An 18,984-nucleotide genomic window follows, 5' to 3' on the forward strand; every position below is an offset into this window, starting at 1 on the left:
CCCTCCCGGCTGCGGGGCACGCTGCAGGCTCCCAGCCAACAAAGCCTGCAGGCTGCACTTTTGGTTGTTTTTTTCTTTTTTCTTTTTCTTTTTCTTTTTCTTTTTCTTTTTCTTTTTCTTTTTCTTTTTCTTTTGTTTTGTTTGCTTTGGTTTTGTTTGTTTGTTTGTTGTTTGGTTGTTGTTGTTTGTTTTTGTGTGTGTGTGTTATTTTTTGTCCCCGCTGGGGAGGCGATAGCTGCGGGAAGAGGTGTGCCCTTACTGGAAGGTGCCCAGGGGCCGAGGCGGGGGCTCCTGGTGCCGAGGAAGCCTCAGGGAGGGGGGAGTAAAACCCATTTTTGGCTTCCCGGCCAGCAAACCGCACTCGGGCGTGTCCCCCAACCCACCCCCCCCGCCTGCCCACGCGTGGCCGTGGGCGAGCGCTGCCCGCCCCGGGGCGGTCCCGGCCCCCCCCCGGCGGAGGCGAGGAGCCCCCGGCAGCATCCCGGGGCCGGGAGGGGCCGGAGCCGGGCGCCCCTCGGCAGCGATGGGCTCCGGGCGGTGCCGCTGGCTGCTGGTGGTGCTGGGTGTACTGGTGGTACTGGTGGTGCTGGTGCCGCTGGTGCCTGCGGCCCGCGGTGAGCTCCGGCTTGGGGAAGACGCGGGAGGGCGGGGGGGTACGCCGGGGGAGTCTGTGTGTCTGTACCCATATCTGTGTGTCTGTACCCGTGTCTGTGTGTCTGTCCGTGTCCCTGTGCCTGTACCCGTCTGTGTGTCTGTGCCTGTGGCTGTTTGTCTGTCCGTCGCGTTTGCCTCTGCCCTGTGCCCTGCCAGGCTGCTCCCGAAGGCAGCAGGACCCTCCTGAATCCCTTCGTTTTGTTGCAGGGGACTGCGGGCCGCTGCCCCAGGTACCCGGGGCAGAGCCTCCAGAGGACTCCAAAGATCAGCAAAGCTTCCCCATCGGAACCAAAATAACATACCGATGCGTTCTAGGCTTTGCTAAGGTCCCCTTGAAGTCTGACACAATACAGTGCCTGGAGAACGCCGTCTGGTCCGTCCCCCCGGAGTTTTGTGATCGTGAGTAGTGCACTTTCTCTGAAGTTGCTCGGAGATGCGGGCTGCTTGCGAAAGCATTTGCTGCTTTAGCAATTGCTGTTCAGGGGGTTTCCTCATCAGGGGTGAGGCGTGAGCAAGTTGTTTGTCAGAACCTTTCCCTGTCCCTTCTTCCTGACTTCCCTGGGCTGTGGAAGTGGCCAGGCTGACAGCGCTCACCTCGGGCGCAGTTCTAGGAGGGCAACGTTTACCATTAGAAATCTTTTCTATTACAGCTATAGAAATGATCAATCATCTTATTAAAAATATTTGTAATATTAGTATTGTGAAGGAGGCTTGCTTATTACGACTTGTATTTATGGTTATACGTATCTGAGTGCAGCATACTGTCATTTTTGCTTTGGAACTGTCCATTTCAATTGTCCTTGTGATCACTAGGCAGCTGTTTAAGCCCACCTCGTGTGAGTTTCGCAAAAGTATCAGCGGAAGATGAAACCAAGAATTTTTATGCTGTTGGTGTCACGGTGAGCTACGTTTGTAACCCAGGCTACAAGAACAGCACTGACGAGCTTCCTACCAGCACTTGTCTTGAAAATTTAACGTGGTCAGAGGTTCCCGAGTTATGTGAAAGTGAGTGTCCCTGCATCAGCTGCTTTTTCTCCAGCATTGTACACCCTTAGCTCTGCGTTTGGAGTTCCACCTCAGATTTATACTCTAGAATGGCTTTTTTTAAATGATGTTTATCATCAGATGCCCAGTTTGACATTGCTGCACTGTTGTGAAAAGCATGTCAGTGGTTGGCTTGTTTGCTTTCCTGCCCTTGCAGCATCCTAAGGACAGTCTTCTTTTTTAGGGGAAACTTGTGGTCCTCCAAAAATTCCAGAGCATGGTACACTTGTTACAACAGATTACCTGTTTGGCTCAAAGGCAGATGTTATTTGTGACGATGGGTGAGTGGAAGCAGGCTGCTGTGCTGGCTGGCCCACACCCCAGCGTGCGGCACGGGACATGGGGCTCTGCCTGTCGAGTCCGTGGCACCCCTCTGGGGTGACAAGTTCTTGGCTGGTGACAGCAGACTGAGCTGGGGATGTGCCTTTTGCATCTTAGGTACGAGCTAACGCCAGGGCCACCCTCCATCCGGTGTTACATACACGACAATAGAGTTGCCTGGACTCCGCTTCCAACTTGTCACCGTATCCAGGGTAAGTGAGCTTATCCAGGGCTTGACTGGAAACACCGAAAAGGCCTATTAAAAACCACTGAACTCTGTGTTGGTTGTAGCGAATTAAGTCAGGTGAAAAGTAGACACCAGGAGTAAAAACATAGGGCGTACCTAGCAGCATTGGTGGTGCCTCCTGCAGGGCACTTCCCGAGTGCAGGGCTGAGCGCTGCTGGAGGATGCTCGCTGCAGTCTTACATATGTTTTGTATAAATGGAATATTACGTAAAATACAATTGTGACTGTGTGGTGGTTTTACCGTGCTGGGCAGCTAGACCCCACGACCGCTCTCTCACTCCCCCTCTTTTAGGTGTTTCTCCTTTACCTTCGACCTCTACCGTTGGCGCTACAGCAGTGACAGATGCACCCAAACCGTTGGAAGAGAAGACATCAGAGTATCGCTACATCCTACGTAAGGGCTCAGGAAAGGCTTCCTGCATTGCAACCCCTGTAGTTGCTAGAATTACACCCATGTTGGGCAGCCCTGACTCCACGCACTGTTGGTTTTCTGCTTTCATTGTGTCTTTCTCAACCCTTTTGGTGGGCCCATCTTCCAGTTTCTGAGGGGTTTTTACAGGTTAGCTCGCTGGCATGATCTCCTTTCCTCTGTGCTCCCCAGCTGACCTGATACAGGGCAGGGTTTTTGGTGCTTGAATCTCCCTCTGTGCATCCAAGCATCTCAGCAGAATCTGCTGGCGTTACCTTGCCTATGTTTGGACGTTGCTGGGGGGGGAACAGCTTGGAGCAACGGACCTCAGCTCTGGCAGTGGGGAAAGGTGGGGTGAGGGGCTCAAGAAGAGCATCACAACATGTTTACTAATCGACGATGATTGCTTTAGATTGCTTCTCAGCAGTGCTATGGTTATCTGGATTTGAATAACACCATTGTGCAAGCATAGATTAAGGAGTTTTCCTCTTTGTTTATCAGCATCATGGGTTTCATTTTTTTTTAATACCAGTTTCATTATTTTCTTCTCTAGCACTTATCATCATCCCTTGCGTCATTGGTGAGTTGTTTACAATTGAAAATATACTTCCCTAATGCAAAGCTGTTATTTACTGCTAAACATCTGGAGGCGGTGTTGTTGGCCTCTTCATTTTACAGCTCCTTGTGCTGAGTGTCTCCGGACAGGATTCCTGGGTTTCTCTGCTGCTGGATAATGCAGCAGCACCACAAGCATTATGGATGAATTGTCTTTGTTTTGGTAGAAAACATTATGTTAATTGTGGATGAAATGAAAGCCAAAGAGGCCGATGTAAGAAGCCAACCAAAAATTGTACATCCTGGCACTCCTTAATTGATGACATTGGTTTAAAAGGCTTTGGCAGACTTTGAAATATAAGAGATTAATGAAACTTGGAACATCCGTGCTGCAAAAGAGATTGAGTACTAAAAACGGAGTGTCTAAAATACAAAATAAACAGCAGGCTGTCTATAAAAGTACCAAACACATGAGGATCATGCTTTAGAGAAAGGTCAACATGGCGCTACACTTGGTGGTTTCTGGGCTCATTTTTCAGAGCTACATGAGGGATTTTGCATTGTTCTGGCTGAGAAGGAGCCTCTAGGTGGGGACAGGCTGCCACAGAGCAGTGAATTTTGCTGTCAGTCTCTTACCAAACTGCTGTATTTCACTTACACTGCCAACCAAATATGCTGTTCATTTTTGTTTTTCCCTGTTTGTTTGCTTGCTTCCCAAGGAATTGTTGTAATTGTAATCTGGACCATCAAGAAGTGTGGTATAAAGCAAAAAGGGTAAGTGAGCCGAGCTGCTGCTCAGCATTCCTCAGCCATCGTCATCTTTTTCTTAACTGGGTGTTTCCTTTTAAGCTCTGAGTGATGGTAATAACCTTTGGTACGTATTTGTGTGGCTTAGTACTGTCTTTCCGTGATGTTAAATTGTTGCTTATTCCATAGATTTTCTCCTTTCTTTTCCATGTCTTCAGGACATATAAGCCAAATCCTACAAATGCAGGAGATGAAGAACAGGGACCATCCTGCCAGGAGCGTAAAACTGGTCCGTGAGAAGGGACAGCTACTGCTAGCTCCTGACACCGTCAGTGATGAAGTTTTGAGTGCAGTAAGGCAATACGAAATCAAGTTTCTTACTTCATAATCAAGAATTTCTTTGTGAAGCACCAGGAGAAGCAAATCTACTTCGAATTCAGCTCCCTGTCACTTTAGTGCCTACATGTTTCTTATATTTTTTTTTTAGTACCGAAAACATTTTTGCAGTTCTTAAAGTGAGGCTTTTAACATTCAATAAACGTTTCTTTCCACTAGGAAAATGATTCTATAGAAAAGGCCCTGTTTGCACATCCTCCGAAGACCCACTTGTATTTTTTTAAACCACTTTTTTAATTTTTTTATTTTTTTATTTTGTTTTGCTAATTTTTTTGCTAAGGTTCATTTCCTAGCATGCAGACAAGACTTTGACAACGACAGTATTTATAGCAAAACCGTTTTGTAAATAAAAGGCTCACGGGATAAGCGAGACTGGCGTGCTGGGATGCTTCCTCGGTCGTTGTTCCTGCTCAAACCTTCTCGCAGGGCGCTGCAAATGGCGCTGCGATTTCCTTATCTGCCCGGGGCTGGGCTGGGGCGATGGATTGCGGGGTGATTGAGGGGGGTGATTGCGGAGGCGATGTCCGGGCTGTGCCCGGGGCAGGGGCGCGGCGCTTCCAAGGAACTGCGTCGGGGAGGCAGGGAGGAGGGAGGCGGGGAGGAGGCTGTGCGGGAAGGGAGGCCGTGCCCAGTGCCTTCATGCACTTGTTTTGCTTTCCCATTGACGCGGGGACACATTTACCGGGGGTACCGCGGGAGGCGCCCCCGGGCCGGGCGGAGCCGCTCGGGGGAGGCGGGCGCGGGGCGGGGGCTCCCGCAGCCGGCCCCGCACGCCCCCTTCTTGTTCATCCACGGAAGGAGGGCGAGAGGCTTCCCAGGTGACGGGGCTGGGCTCAGCCGAGCCCTTGATTTTCCTACGAAGCCGGAAAATTCCCCTGAGGCCGGCCCGGTGTCCGCCCACCCCGGAAAGGGCCGTGCCGGCGGGGTGCGTTGCGCATCGCTCCGACGGCACCGGGATCGGCACGGGCACCGGCACCAGCACCAGCACCAGCAGGGGAACGGGCACCGGGATGGGAACGGGCACCGGCACCGGCATGGGGCTGCTGTGGCTCTGCGCCGTGCTGCTGGCGCTGCCCGGAGCCTGGGGTGAGCGGGGCTGGGGTTGCCGGGGGGCTGGGGCTGGAGGTGGGGGGCTGCAGGTGAGGGCTCTCCTCGGTTTGCCCCCCGCTATCTCCCTGTCCCTCCCCAGGTGACTGCCAGGATGTGCCGAGGTTCTCCTTCGCCGAGCCCCGCAGCCCCCCCAACGCGTCGTACCCCGTCGGGTCCCAGGTGCCCTACAGGTGCCGCCCCGGCTACGTGGGGGTCAGTGACAAGTCCTTCCTGGTCACCTGCCTCCCCAACTCCACCTGGACATGGGACCCCGACTTCTGCATCGGTGAGTGCCCCCCCCGGCCGGCTGCTGTGGGCTATAAGGGGGTCATGGTGAGGGGGTGCGGACCCCAGGCGCCGCTCGGGGCTCAGTGTGGGTTTGGGGGTGCTGCCTGGGGTGCTCTGTTTGGGGGTGCTGACAGCAAGCATCTTCCCAGGGTGTCTGCGTGAGGTTGCCCTTTGAGCTGAGGCACTATAATCTCTTGGAAATGATCTCTGTCCCACTTAATTGCTTTGCCACCTGGTCATACAGCACGTCTGCTGAGGCAGGTTTCCACAAAACCAAGGTACAGAGGGGGCAGCGGGATCACTCATCCCTTGTCACAGGGCTAACACGCTCGTGCTCCCCGCCCCTTCTCCTTTCTGTTGTTTTTCTCCCCAAAGCCTCGTGTCTGTATTGGTTTCCTGCCTCGTTAAGAGTTCTTTCATTTGTCCTGAGCTGTTTAACCATTAGTTCCTCCGAAGTTAATGGGTAATTTGTGTCTTTTCTGAAAGTGCTGCTACTTGCTCTCAAGGAAGCGCAGGTGCTAGTGAAAGGGTTACCTTGTCCGTGACGGTTCCGAGCAGCACTGTCACCTGTGTTTCGTTATAATGCAATAAAATACAGCTAATGCTGAGTGCTTGCCCCCCCCCCCCCCCCCCAGGAAAGTTGTGCCGTGAACCAGAGATAGAAAATGGCAAATTTCACTACTCAACGGACCTGCGGTTTGGGGCGACGATAAATTTCACCTGTAACTTCGGGTAAGAGTTTGCGTGGGCTGCTGGTGAGTCAAGGGAGCTGAGGCTGGGAGACCCTGGGGACTCTTTTAATGCCTGGGGGCCATTTCCTTGGCAAGCGCTGGCCAGGTGGGAGGTGTTGAGAGCAGGCAGCCCTGGGGATCGGGCTCCCTCCTGTTCTTATTATCAGAACAGGTTATTTTCTGGGTGTGAGATCATGTTCTTTGCAAGCTGCTTGCAACTTTGCTTTGAAAAGGAATTTGTTCATTCCCTGTTCCTCCTTGTTAGTAATTATCAATGTTTCAGGTGTTTCCTGTACATTGGTTAATACTTGGTGCACTTTCTATCTGAGGCCCAGTGGGTGCCCTGCAGGGGTGTTTTTGCTGTTGTGCAGGAGAAGGGGGGGGGAGGGAGAATTAAAAAAAAAAAAAAAAAAAAAAGGTTTAAAAAAATATATATAGGTCTAGTGGCCTGGGTCTAAGCAGCCTGGGTATGCCAGTGACACCCTGCCCTGTTCGGGTCTGCTGCGCAGCCTCAGGATGAGGATGCTCCTGCGAGCTTGTACCCACCTGCTACAAGTATAAAGTCTCCATAAACTGCATCAAATAATGCATTTCTTTAGGTACTGAGAAAGCTGTATTTCACAGGATGGATGGCTCTTTTTCCCCTAGGTTTCACCTCCAGAGAATGCTACAAGAAACTGTTTCCTGGATTTCATTTTTTTTCAGTTTTTAAGAGATTCAATCTTCTCTTTTCTTAGGTACCGATTAGTTGGGAAGCCATCTGCACAATGTGTACTTAATAACAATGACGTTACTTGGGATAATATTCCATTCTGTGAGAGTAAGTACATCTTAAATGTTCTGTGTCCATCTTTCTTGAAGTTACTGCATATCCCTCATAGTCCTGGGAGCAGCAGGTGGGTTCTGTCTTCCTGGCACCTGATGCAAATTACATCAGTCTCTAGAGACATTATCCCTTACCTCTCCCCCAGACAAGAGCTCACAGCGAAAGTGGGAATAAAAATTAAATACTAAGGAGGATCTGTGGATGTTGGCAGAAGCTCGTGAGTCAGATCTGCAGGGCGAGCAGCTTCTGGGACTGTTTTTCCTGGCTTTTGGCCAGGCTGGTGTGGGCCCCACATTGCTTGTGTTGCACTTCTGATCAGCTGGGCACTGCCGAACTGCAAGCACAGCTTTTGATCAGTAGGGGATGGCTTTCGATGTGACAACATCCAAAATACGTGTTTTCAGAGGGGAAGATGAATTTCAAGAGTTTTCTTCATTTGGGCATTGTTCCTACCCAGTAGGCAACTGGCCGTCAGCTGCGGATAGCTTGGGTGGTTTGTGTCTGTCAGAAGTATTCTGGCCTCCTCCCAGCAAAAGCAGGGACTGGTATCACCAGTTGGTGAAGTTGCCAGGCTACTTAGCAAGACAATGTGTGGTGCTTCCAGAAGGACTTGTCTTTAATGTCTCCTCTTGGACAATAGCTGCTGCTCTGCCGTTTTAATACCCATTAAAAAAAAGCTGAGAGTCTGAAGGGGCATTAGCATTCAATACTATAGGTTAAGACGATTGATTTAGGGCCACTTACCCATTCTTTGGCTTTTCTTAGTAGTTTTTTTTTTTTTTCCTGTTTAATAGATAGATGTCAGTTCCACATATGATGGAAATGTTCTTGTATGTTTTGCTATTGCTTTCCCATGCAGTTATTCCCTGTGAACCACCTCCTGTAATTGCAAATGGGCAGTTCAGCAGTACACAAACAGAGTACGTCTTCGGCTTAGCTGTAACTTACACCTGTGATAAAGGCTTTTCTCTCATTGGAAGCTCCACGATTTACTGTACGGCGGATGCTGAGTCCAATGGAATATGGAGTGGTCCAGCCCCTGAATGCAAAGGTAGATGTTTTCTTTCTCTCCTTACTCTTTTCACTTTGTTTCTTACTCCTCTCCCATGTGAATTATTTCTGGTAAGCTGCCAAGTATGAGAAGGTTGATTTGAGTATAAAATGATTCCCAGACTTAATGCAGTGGTTCTGAAGTCACAGTCAGAAGCAGGGCTTGGTTTAATGGATTCTTCAGCACATAGAAAGCCACTCTAATAACCTAGATTGAACGAGAATAAGCAACACTGCCTCATTCCACCAGATAAGGCTAAAAAGATAAAGTGGGAAACTACAGCTTGTGTGAAAGGGCCAAGAGGCTGTGTCTGCATTTTTCCTGGCAGCAGTAACCAGACTTATTTTCCTTTTGGTCTTCCACAAAGTGTAAATGAACATAAATCATTTGTTTGGGACTCTCAGAAGTCCTTGAGAAGCAGTCCTCTCTCCGCCTGTGCCCAGGGCTTTCTGCAAATGAAGCTCTGTGCGCAGTTTTTAATGGTGTCTCTGCTCACAGAGTACCTGTGGCATGCAGGGGACCTGCCTCTTGTAAAGCAGAAGGGTGGCAGTTGTTACCAGAGGCATTACACGAGAAACTTCTGTAGACACTGTAGGGCTTCTTTTTTTTTCTTTTTTTCTTATAACAAGTATTCTTACTGATTTGCCTTCACTTCTAGTGGTGAGATGTGAAAATCCAGTAGTGGAAAATGGGAAGAAGTTAACTGGTTTTGTTGAACAATACACGTATGGAGATACAGTGGCCTTTGAATGTCTTCCTGGTTATTTTATGAATGGTTCTCATACAGCTAAATGTGATGCAGACGGTAACTGGAATCCACCTCTGCCCAAGTGTGAAAAACGTGAGTACAAACTTAGATTTTTGAAGCAATTGCAGTGAATGATGCATTTGTGAACTACAAATGATCCAGAAGTGTATTGAAAAGAGAGATGAAGCTGCCTTCTGTGCTTGATGGGCTTGCTTCCTGGTGGGGATGTTTGGTTTCTGAGCTCAGCTGTGGCTGATGCTGCAAGTTGGGTGGGTGGCCACGGAAGTAGCGTCAGAGAGGCATAGATGCTGTCGCATCTTCACCTTATCTCTGGCTAAGCAAACTGATATATAAGAGGTTTGAATGGAAGCTGTATCCCAGGCACCACAACTCAAACAGGTGAAGACAGTGTGTGCTCCAAAGCGCAGTTGGCTAGCGTTACTGCTGGGCCTCTGGGCACTCTTCTGTAGCTGACTTTGCTTTTGTCTCCCATTGTTAGGCTACTGTGGTCGTCCTCCCAGCATCCCTTTTGCTGAGTTAGTGGGGACTGTGAGTAGCAGCTCTCCTGCTGGAACCACATTGGAGTACAGATGTAACCCGGGGTATGCTACAGGAGATGGAACGTCTTTGGAAATCACTTGTCTGGAGAATACCAGTTGGTCTGTAAGCTCCAAGTCATGTACACGTGCGTATCTCTGTTCCTCTCCTGGCTGGGCTGACTGTACAAGTGATCTTGGTGTGCTCAAAATGTTCTTTGCTCTGAAGTTTGGTTCATATCCAGCTCTGGGTTTGCAGACACACCTAGAGTTTTCTTGCTGAACTCGTTTGAAGTGTATGTGTGCAAATCTAGCATTTTGGTCTACTCTGAGGAACTGAGAACAGGCTCTGCATGCCTCAAAGTATGTTTATTACGTACATGGGCTGAGTGCTTTGTTTTCTGAACAAACTGAACAGCTGCGCTCTGCCTCCAGGCCCCCACAGGTCAGGCGGCTGTTCCCAGCGAGGCAGCTGGAATCGACTCTTCTGGTGGATCAGCTTTTCCTCATACTTTGTAATCAAACTCGTTTTGAGGACAGTCAGAGGAATTGATCAGCCTGTGCCACGAGGTTTACTCCTTCCTGCTGCTTGCTCATAGCCTTTCTCGCTTGCTGTATGCCCCAGTGAGAGGCGCTTGCGTTGCAGTCCCCGTCCCTCAGGAGCCAGGCGTGCGGCTGGGCGTAGGCCGTGCTGTACCTGGCACAGGTTGGTGCCCTTTGTCTGCACTGGCTCGTGATGTTGAAGTCACTCATGGTGCTAAAGCACAGGTCTGAGCCTCCTGCTGCCACAGAGGTGAGGTGGTCAAGTCCTTCCCAGGCTTCTCTCCTCACAGATGGGTTCTGGCAGGGTTGCAAAACTCTGAGGCATTGGTAATGTCAGACCAAGCTGAGACGTTACTGTTTGACAGCATCAGCACGTCAAAGCAGGTGAAATAACCTCTTTTTCTCTCTAGGACAGCAATGTACTCCCCCCGTGATAAAGAACGGGTTTGTAAAAGCGGAAGATTTCCTGTTTGGGGCAACTGTGGAGTTCTCATGTCGTGATGGGTGAGTGGATCCCTGGTTAGAAGGGCCGAAGCTGGGGGTCAGAAGACATCCTCCTGCCCTGATTTCCCAGTACAGCTGTGTATGAGCTGTGTGGTGAGATGAACAAATGGCAACACACACTGACTGGTAATGCAGCAACCTCTTCAGTTCGGCCTTGTGCCACCTACGTGTCCTTATCAAAGCAGCCTTTGGTGCGTCCAGACCCCATTTCATGGCAGTGGCAGCTTCTGGTTAACAACTTGTATCCGTGCGATGGCCGGGAGGAGTGGGGAGAACCCTTTCTGGGGTGTTTTTGCGAAAGCACTCAAGTTCCTCTCTTTCTTTAGGTATAAATTACAGGGGTCATCTTCTGCCCAATGTGTGGCATCAGGAAATGGAGTTCATTGGAATGTGTCTCCCCCAACCTGTAAAGGTAAGAGGAAAAGCTCTGCACAAAGCCATTCAGACAACTCCTGATCTGCTCTGGTGGTGGGCGTGGGCTGCTCTTGTGTGCCATAACTCAAGTGACCGTAAAATTCAGGACTTCATTGCTAACTCTTGCTGTGAGGCCTGAGGTGCAATATTCTCATCCAGTTCAGAAACTATGCTGACAAAGTTGTGGGTGCAAGGGAAGAGCAGAAAATCTATGAAATTATGGGAAAAATGTTGATGTGATCTGTAAGTGGAGTAAAACTTTCATTCTCTGTAGTTACCAAATGATTGAACATTAGAGCTTTGCCTACTTAATTTGGTGTAATGCTAAAGTGCATAGTGTTATGGGAAGCTGGAGATGGTGGAAACGCTGCTTCTAGCCTGATTAGGCACTTCAGTAGCTTAGTTCATGGGGTGATGTGCCTGGACCTGGGCTACCAGCAGTAGCTGAGGCCCAGTACCAAGTGAGAAAGCTCGAAGTTGCTTCTAGATGTGTGTTGGTTGGCTAGAGCTCCTCCTCCCCATGTACCTTGTGTAAATTTTCTGTTAGCAGAAGTACTGAGACACTCTTGTTGATGTTCCAGCTGCAGGACAGCTGACTGTTCTCTGTGGAGAGCCACCTGCAGTTGCCAATGGGAGGCACAATGGCACAAAGGGGGAGTTTGCCCAGGGAGTTTATAAACTATTGTAGTTTATAAATGCAATCATGGTTTCATGCTGGCTGGAAGGTCCTCTATTCACTGTACAGTAAGAGATAAGTACCGTGGAGTCTGGAGCGAACTGTGGTATATAAGTGGGTAGAATGGAAGCTGTATCCCAGGCACCACAACTCAAACAGGTGAAGACAGTGTGTGCTCCAAAGCGCAGTTGGCTAGCGTTACTGCTGGGCCTCTGGGCACTCTTCTGTAGCTGACTTTGCTTTTGTCTCCCATTGTTAGGCTACTGTGGTCGTCCTCCCAGCATCCCTTTTGCTGAGTTAGTGGGGACTGTGAGTAGCAGCTCTCCTGCTGGAACCACATTGGAGTACAGATGTAACCCGGGGTATGCTACAGGAGATGGAACGTCTTTGGAAATCACTTGTCTGGAGAATACCAGTTGGTCTGTAAGCTCCAAGTCATGTACACGTGCGTATCTCTGTTCCTCTCCTGGCTGGGCTGACTGTACAAGTGATCTTGGTGTGCTCAAAATGTTCTTTGCTCTGAAGTTTGCAAACCCAAAGCTGGATATGAACCAAACACACCTAGAGTTTTCTTGCTGAACTCGTTTGAAGTGTATGTGTGCAAATCTAGCATTTTGGTCTACTCTGAGGAACTGAGAACAGGCTCTGCATGCCTCAAAGTGCGTTTATTACATACATGGGCTGAGTGCTTTGTTTACTGAACAGCTGCGCTGTGCCTTCAGGCCCCCACAGGTCAGGCGGCTGTTCCCAGCGAGGCAGCTGGAATCAACTCTTCTGGTGGATCAGCTTTTCCTCATACTTTGTAATCAAACTCGTTTTGAGGACAGTCAGAGGAGTTGATCAGCCTGTGCCAAGAGGTTTACTCCTTCCTGCTGCTTGCTCATAGCCTTTCTCGCTTGCTGTATGCCCCAGCGAGAGGCGCTTGCGTTGCAGTCCCCATCTCTCAGGAGCCAGGCGTGCGGCTGGGCGTAGGCCGTGCTGTACCTGGCACAGGTTGGTGCCCTTTGTCTGCACTGGCTCGTGATGTTGAAGTCACTCATGGTGCTAAAGCACAGGGCTGAGCCTCCTGCTGCCACAGAGGCGAGGTGGTCAAGTCCTTCCCAGGCTTCTCTCCTCACAGATGGGTTCTGGCAGGGTTGCAAAACTCTGAGGCATTGGTAATGTCAGACCAAGCTGAGACGTTACTGTTTGACAGCATCAGCACGTCAAAGCAGGTGAAATAACCTCTTTTTCTCTCTAGGACAGCAATGTACTCCCCCCGTGATAAAGAACGGGTTTGTAAAAGCGGAAGATTTCCTGTTTGGGGCAACTGTGGAGTTCTCATGTCGTGATGGGTGAGTGGATCCCTGGTTAGAAGGGCCGAAGCTGGGGGTCAGAAGACATCCTCCTGCCCTGATTTCCCAGTACAGCTGTGTATGAGCTGTGTGGTGAGATGAACACATGGCAACACACACTGACTGGTAATGCAGCAACCTCTTCAGTTCGGCCTTGTGCCACCTACGTGTCCTTATCAAAGCAGCCTTTGGTGCGTCCAGACCCCATTTCATGGCAGTGGCAGCTTCTGGTTAACAACTTGTATCCGTGCGATGGCCGGGAGGAGTGGGGAGAACCCTTTCTGGGGTGTTTTTGCGAAAGCACTCAAGTTCCTCTCTTTCTTTAGGTATAAATTACAGGGGTCATCTTCTGCCCAATGTGTGGCATCAGGAAATGGAGTTCATTGGAATGTGTCTCCCCCAACCTGTAAAGGTAAGAGGAAAAGCTCTGCACAAAGCCATTCAGACAACTCCTGATCTGCTCTGGTGGTGGGCGTGGGCTGCTCTTGTGTGCCATAACTCAAGTGACCGTAAAATTCAGGACTTCATTGCTAACTCTTGCTGTGAGGCCTGAGGTGCAATATTCTCATCCAGTTCAGAAACTATGCTGACAAAGTTGTGGGTGCAAGGGAAGAGCAGAAAATCTATGAAATTATGGGAAAAATGTTGATGTGATCTGTAAGTGGAGTAAAACTTTCATTCTCTGTAGTTACCAAATGATTGAACATTAGAGCTTTGCCTACTTAATTTGGTGTAATGCTAAAGTGCATAGTGTTATGGGAAGCTGGAGATGGTGGAAACGCTGCTTCTAGCCTGATTAGGCACTTCAGTAGCTTAGTTCATGGGGTGATGTGCCTGGACCTGGGCTACCAGCAGTAGCTGAGGCCCAGTACCAAGTGAGAAAGCTCGAAGTTGCTTCTAGATGTGTGTTGGTTGGCTAGAGCTCCTCCTCCCCATGTACCTTGTGTAAATTTTCTGTTAGCAGAAGTACTGAGACACTCTTGTTGATGTTCCAGCTGCAGGACAGCTGACTGTTCTCTGTGGAGAGCCACCTGCAGTTGCCAATGGGAGGCACAATGGCACAAAGGGGGAGTTTGCCCAGGGAGTTTATAAACTATTGTAGTTTATAAATGCAATCATGGTTTCATGCTGGCTGGAAGGTCCTCTATTCACTGTACAGTAAGAGATAAGTACCGTGGAGTCTGGAGCGAACTGTGGTATATAAGTGGGTAGAATGGAAGCTGTATCCCAGGCACCACAACTCAAACAGGTGAAGACAGTGTGTGCTCCAAAGCGCAGTTGGCTAGCGTTACTGCTGGGCCTCTGGGCACTCTTCTGTAGCTGACTTTGCTTTTGTCTCCCATTGTTAGGCTACTGTGGTCGTCCTCCCAGCATCCCTTTTGCTGAGTTAGTGGGGACTGTGAGTAGCAGCTCTCCTGCTGGAACCACATTGGAGTACAGATGTAACCCGGGGTATGCTACAGGAGATGGAACGTCTTTGAAAGTCACTTGTCTGGAGAATACCAGTTGGTCTGTAAGCTCCAAGTCATGTACACGTGCGTATCTCTGTTCCTCTCCTGGCTGGGCTGACTGTACAAGTGATCTTGGTGTGCTCAAAATGTTCTTTGCTCTGAAGTTTGCAAACCCAAAGCTGGATATGAACCAAACACACCTAGAGTTTTCTTGCTGAACTTGTTTGAAGTGTATGTGTGCAAATCTAGCATTTTGGTCTACTCTGAGGAACTGAGAACAGGCTCTGCATGCCTCAAAGTGCGTTTATTACGTACATGGGCTGAGTGCTTTGTTTTCTGAACAAACTGAACAGCTGCGCTCTGCCTCCAGGCCCCCACAGGTCAGGCGGCTGTTCCCAGCGAGGCAGCTGGAATCGACTCTTCTGGTGGATCAGCTTTTCCTCATACTTTGTAATCAAACTCGTTTTGAGGACAGTCAGAGGAGTTGATCAGCCTGTGCCACGAGGTTTACTCCTTCCTGCTGCTTGCTCATAGCCTTTCTCGCTTGCTGTATGCCCCAGTGAGAGGCGCTTGCGTTGCAGTCCCCATCTCTCAGGAGCCAGGCGTGCGGCTGGGCGTAGGCCGTGCTGTACCTGGCACAGGTTGGTGCCCTTCGTCTGCACTGGCTCGTGCTGTGGAAGTCACTCGTGGTGCTAAAGCACAGGGCTGAGCCTCCTGCTGCCACAGAGGCGAGGTGGTCAAGTCCTTCCCAGGCTTCTCTCCTCACAGATGGGTTCTGGCAGGGTTGCAAAACTCTGAGGCATTGGTAACATCAGACCAAGCTGAGACGTTACTGTTTGACAGCATCAGCACGTCAAAGCAGGTGAAATAACCTCTTTTTCTCTCTAGGACAGCAATGTACTCCCCCCGTGATAAAGAACGGGTTTGTAAAAGCGGAAGATTTCCTGTTTGGGGCAACTGTGGAGTTCTCCTGTCGTGATGGGTGAGTGGATCCCTGGTTAGAAGGGCCGAAGCTGGGGGTCAGAAGACATCCTCCTGCCCTGATTTCCCAGTACAGCTGTGTATGAGCTGTGTGGTGAGACGAGCACATGGCAACGCACGCTGACTGGTAATGCAGCAACCTCTTCAGTTTGGCCTTGTGCCACCTACGTGCCCTTATCAAAGCAGCCTTTGGTGTGTTCAGACCCCATTTCATGGCAGTGGCAGCTTCTGGTTAACAACTTGTATCCGTGCGATGGCCGGGAGGAGTGGGGAGAACCCTTTCTGGGGTGTTTTTGCGAAAGCACTCAAGTTCCTCTCTTTCTTTAGGTATAAATTACAGGGGTCATCTTCTGCCCAATGTGTGGCATCAGGAAATGGAGTTCATTGGAATGTGTCTCCCCCAACCTGTAAAGGTAAGAGGAAAAGCTCTGCACAAAGCCATTCAGACAACTCCTGATCTGCTCTGGTGGTGGGCGTGGGCTGCTCTTGTGTGCCATAATCTTTTTATGTTGCCTGGTACAGCTTCTGTTAAAATTTCACGCCAGCAGTGTATGGTTGGGTTGTGGGTTGGGCTTACAGGCTGCTGCAACTGCTCCTCTGTTTAAACCCAGATGTATTTTCAGGGATACATCCATGGTGTAGGGCTATGCAGGGATCTTCTATGTGTTTGAATTGTCTCATGTGTGCACTGGCTTTCATTTGAGATGCTCATTGTTGTATAGTCTGAACTGTGCTGCCTGGACATTCAGGTTCACATTTTGGCTTGCTTCCTTTCCAGATGGAGCGACCACCATCATTGTTGGTAGGTAACATGTACCCTGGATCTCTGTGCCCCCCTTTCTTGCCCATCTTTACATTACTGTCTCTTAATTATTCTGCTTAAACCTGAAAAAGGATTAAGAGCCTTTCACTACAGTCTGTCATGTTTATATTTTTGTTGATCTAAGATTATGTGAAAAAGAGGGGAGGAAGGTAAAGGTGCTCTGCCTGTGGCTGGGGAGGGAAAGGGCAAGTGAATGTGTTTGGAGCACAGACTGAAGTCTGTTGTGTCTCCTGCAGGTATCCTGCCCCTCCTCCTGGCGTTGCTGGTTATGAGCTTCTAGCTCAGGGTGCAGCCGCAGCGGGAATGCCCGAATCAGCTCCTCGGGGAGCTCTGAACTCCTACACATGGTGGGACGTGATCGCACTGATCCCCGTGCTCTGCATTGCCCTCTGCTGAAACTGGCCTCACAATAGTAATCAACGAATCTTCAATGGAAAAAAAGATGAACTTTACCCCCAAATGCTCCCTCTCACTGCTCTGGACTGCTCACGCTTCTGTCTGCCAGAGCCGTGCGTTGTGCTGGCAGCTGGCTGCCACCCTGCCAGGTCTGTGGCTCGGAAACCGAGTGCAGTTATCCCCACGTGAAGTTGCAATAGTGCCAAAAACTTGTGTGCTGTGCTGCTCTGGACTCAAGGAAATTGGGCACTTTGGGTACCTCTGTGTGTTCTGCCACTGCCCCGCTGAGGTAACGTTGTGCCTGGCTCTGATCAGGGTTTTTGGGTGTCGTAAGTGAGCTGATGGGAAAAGGTGTGTGTGTCTTTGTGTGAGTGTGTGCTTGAAGAAATTAGATTTGATATGTATAGGTTGTGTAAGACAGGTGCTCCCTGTCAGTACTGAAAGCACTGAAAACATTCGTATAGAAGCACATGTTGTAGCATTTACTTCAAGGCAAGTCTGAACCACTGTGCAAACAGCCAGCCTCACAGATGGGCAATTTTACCAGAGAGAATAAAACTGTGAAAGGCTTCTTACAAAGAACAACTCTTCTGACTCTTCCTGTATGCACTAAAGTTAGTGCCACGGCAGTTTCAAAAACTATCTCTGTGACACATCAAGGTTTTTCTCAGAGTGCCTTGCAGAAATACCCTTCCTGTCGGTGCAGTGACCCGGTGCTGCTGTGGAAGTGGTGAAGCAGTCGGGTGCCTGAAAGCCCCGCGAGGAACCGCAGCAGGGTGGGTGCTCAGCAGGGCAGGTGGCCTCGGGGCCAAATGCGGAACTTGCAGCTGTCCCTGCAGATGCCACCGAACGTCAGAAAGTTGCTGGGTGTGAACCTTTTCACTTTCTGCTCGAGTGCTGCCCGAATAGGAGGCCCTGGGGCTGCTGCGATGGTGAGGGAGGAAAAGCAGGTTAGGGCTTCTTGCTCTGCTGGCAGCGGGGCTGGTGCGCGGAGCAGCTGCTGCACCTGAAAGTTGGCACAGATGCACACCAAGCCAAAGCCTTAATTTACTCATCCGTGGGGAACAAACGGTGCATATTTTGTGTGCTTTTCTGTCATCCTGTCGAACCTGTCCCGCCTGGTCCCTGTGCTGAGGAGGACTGATGAGGTTGCAGCTGAATGAGGCAGTGTGCTGCAGCTGGGCGTGCTGTGACCCCTGCTGTTGGCTTTGGCAGTGCCACAAGGACAGCACTGGTGGTGGAACCTCACCCGTTGTATAAACTGAGGATACAGGCTTAAGGTTGAGGGCTCTGATGCAGAGGGTTAAATGACCAGTCTGTGAGCTTTACACCATGAGCAGGTGGGAAAGGGAAGCCTTCAAAATGTTCAAAATGTCTAGTACATGCTTTTTTGTTTCTGCATTTTTACATGTGCTTTTCTACTAACAGGAACATGCATCTAATTAGAGGGAAAAACACAAAGAACAATTTCCATCAGCGTGTTAGCCTCAAATAGAAAAGTTCCCCTTACCAGAAGAGCATCATCCTGCTCAGCTGTCACTGTGGCACAGCAGAATCCAATTTTTGGAAGTATATCTTACAAAATAAGCAGTTGCAGATTGTGTTTTCATTCATATTCATGCATTTTACATATATATACATATGTGAAACATATGTGTGAATATCTATTTCACTATACAGGTGTGTATATATATATGAGAAACAGTACTGTAAGCCACATGAATTGCCCAGGTGATCAAAACAAATTGAAAGCCTAGTACCTTAGTCATGTGTTTGGTTTTATTTTAATCTCAGCACAATTGTTTCTACTTCCTAGTCCAGAATGGGTCGTGCAAATGGTTTAGCTTCTGATTTTAAGGATCAGCTTGAAGTGACCTACCTTCAGCCCGATGGAAGGAACAGTAAATGCTGTCATATAGCTTACAGATGGGGTCACCAAATTTTACGGTTGAAGAGCACTTGTGTGCTGTGTTTATATGTGAATAGAATTAAGTTGTGTATAATTTAACTTTATGATTTCAATGTAAAGAATCTAATGCATACCCAGTATTTATGTGTCAAAATTGCATGTTGTGGAAGGTCTCTGTCAATAAAAAGGATAAGAAAGACTTGAGCAGTGTACATCTTGCTGCCTCTTCTAGGCTCGGAGAGCATCTTCAGCTATGCTGGCCCTGGTCCCATGTGTGGGAGGAGGGGGAAATGCCCCCTCTGCCCTTCCCT

The 18,984-nt window shown here is 49.4% G+C and overlaps 2 protein-coding genes across 2 annotated transcripts; both read left to right on the top strand.

Moving 5' to 3' along the window:
* The first annotated feature begins 453 nt into the window (after nt 1-453).
* Nucleotides 454-4,743, top strand: LOC311219091 (complement decay-accelerating factor-like). Its single transcript, XM_084302085.1, has 9 exons — nt 454-614; nt 862-1,053; nt 1,468-1,659; nt 1,883-1,979; nt 2,137-2,231; nt 2,559-2,660; nt 3,229-3,255; nt 3,950-4,004; nt 4,196-4,743. The coding sequence occupies exons 1-9, from the start codon at nt 524-526 to the stop codon at nt 4,272-4,274; spliced, it is 930 nt and encodes a 309-aa protein (XP_084158211.1). The 5' UTR covers nt 454-523; the 3' UTR covers nt 4,275-4,743.
* Nucleotides 4,744-5,071: 328 nt separating this feature from the next.
* On the top strand, nt 5,072-18,845 carry LOC311219103 (complement receptor type 1-like). Its single transcript, XM_084302099.1, has 17 exons — nt 5,072-5,459; nt 5,563-5,748; nt 6,386-6,482; nt 7,219-7,301; nt 8,167-8,358; nt 9,017-9,199; nt 9,606-9,791; nt 10,596-10,689; nt 11,016-11,101; nt 12,039-12,224; nt 13,020-13,113; nt 13,440-13,525; nt 14,463-14,648; nt 15,453-15,546; nt 15,873-15,958; nt 16,324-16,347; nt 16,605-18,845. The coding sequence occupies exons 1-17, from the start codon at nt 5,384-5,386 to the stop codon at nt 16,646-16,648; spliced, it is 1,983 nt and encodes a 660-aa protein (XP_084158225.1). The 5' UTR covers nt 5,072-5,383; the 3' UTR covers nt 16,649-18,845.
* The last annotated feature ends 139 nt before the right edge of the window (nt 18,846-18,984 follow it).

The sequence above is a fragment of the Netta rufina genome, assembly GCF_964035555.1.
Source record: "Netta rufina genome assembly, chromosome: 26".
In the NCBI taxonomy this organism is placed as follows: Eukaryota; Metazoa; Chordata; class Aves; order Anseriformes; family Anatidae; genus Netta; species Netta rufina.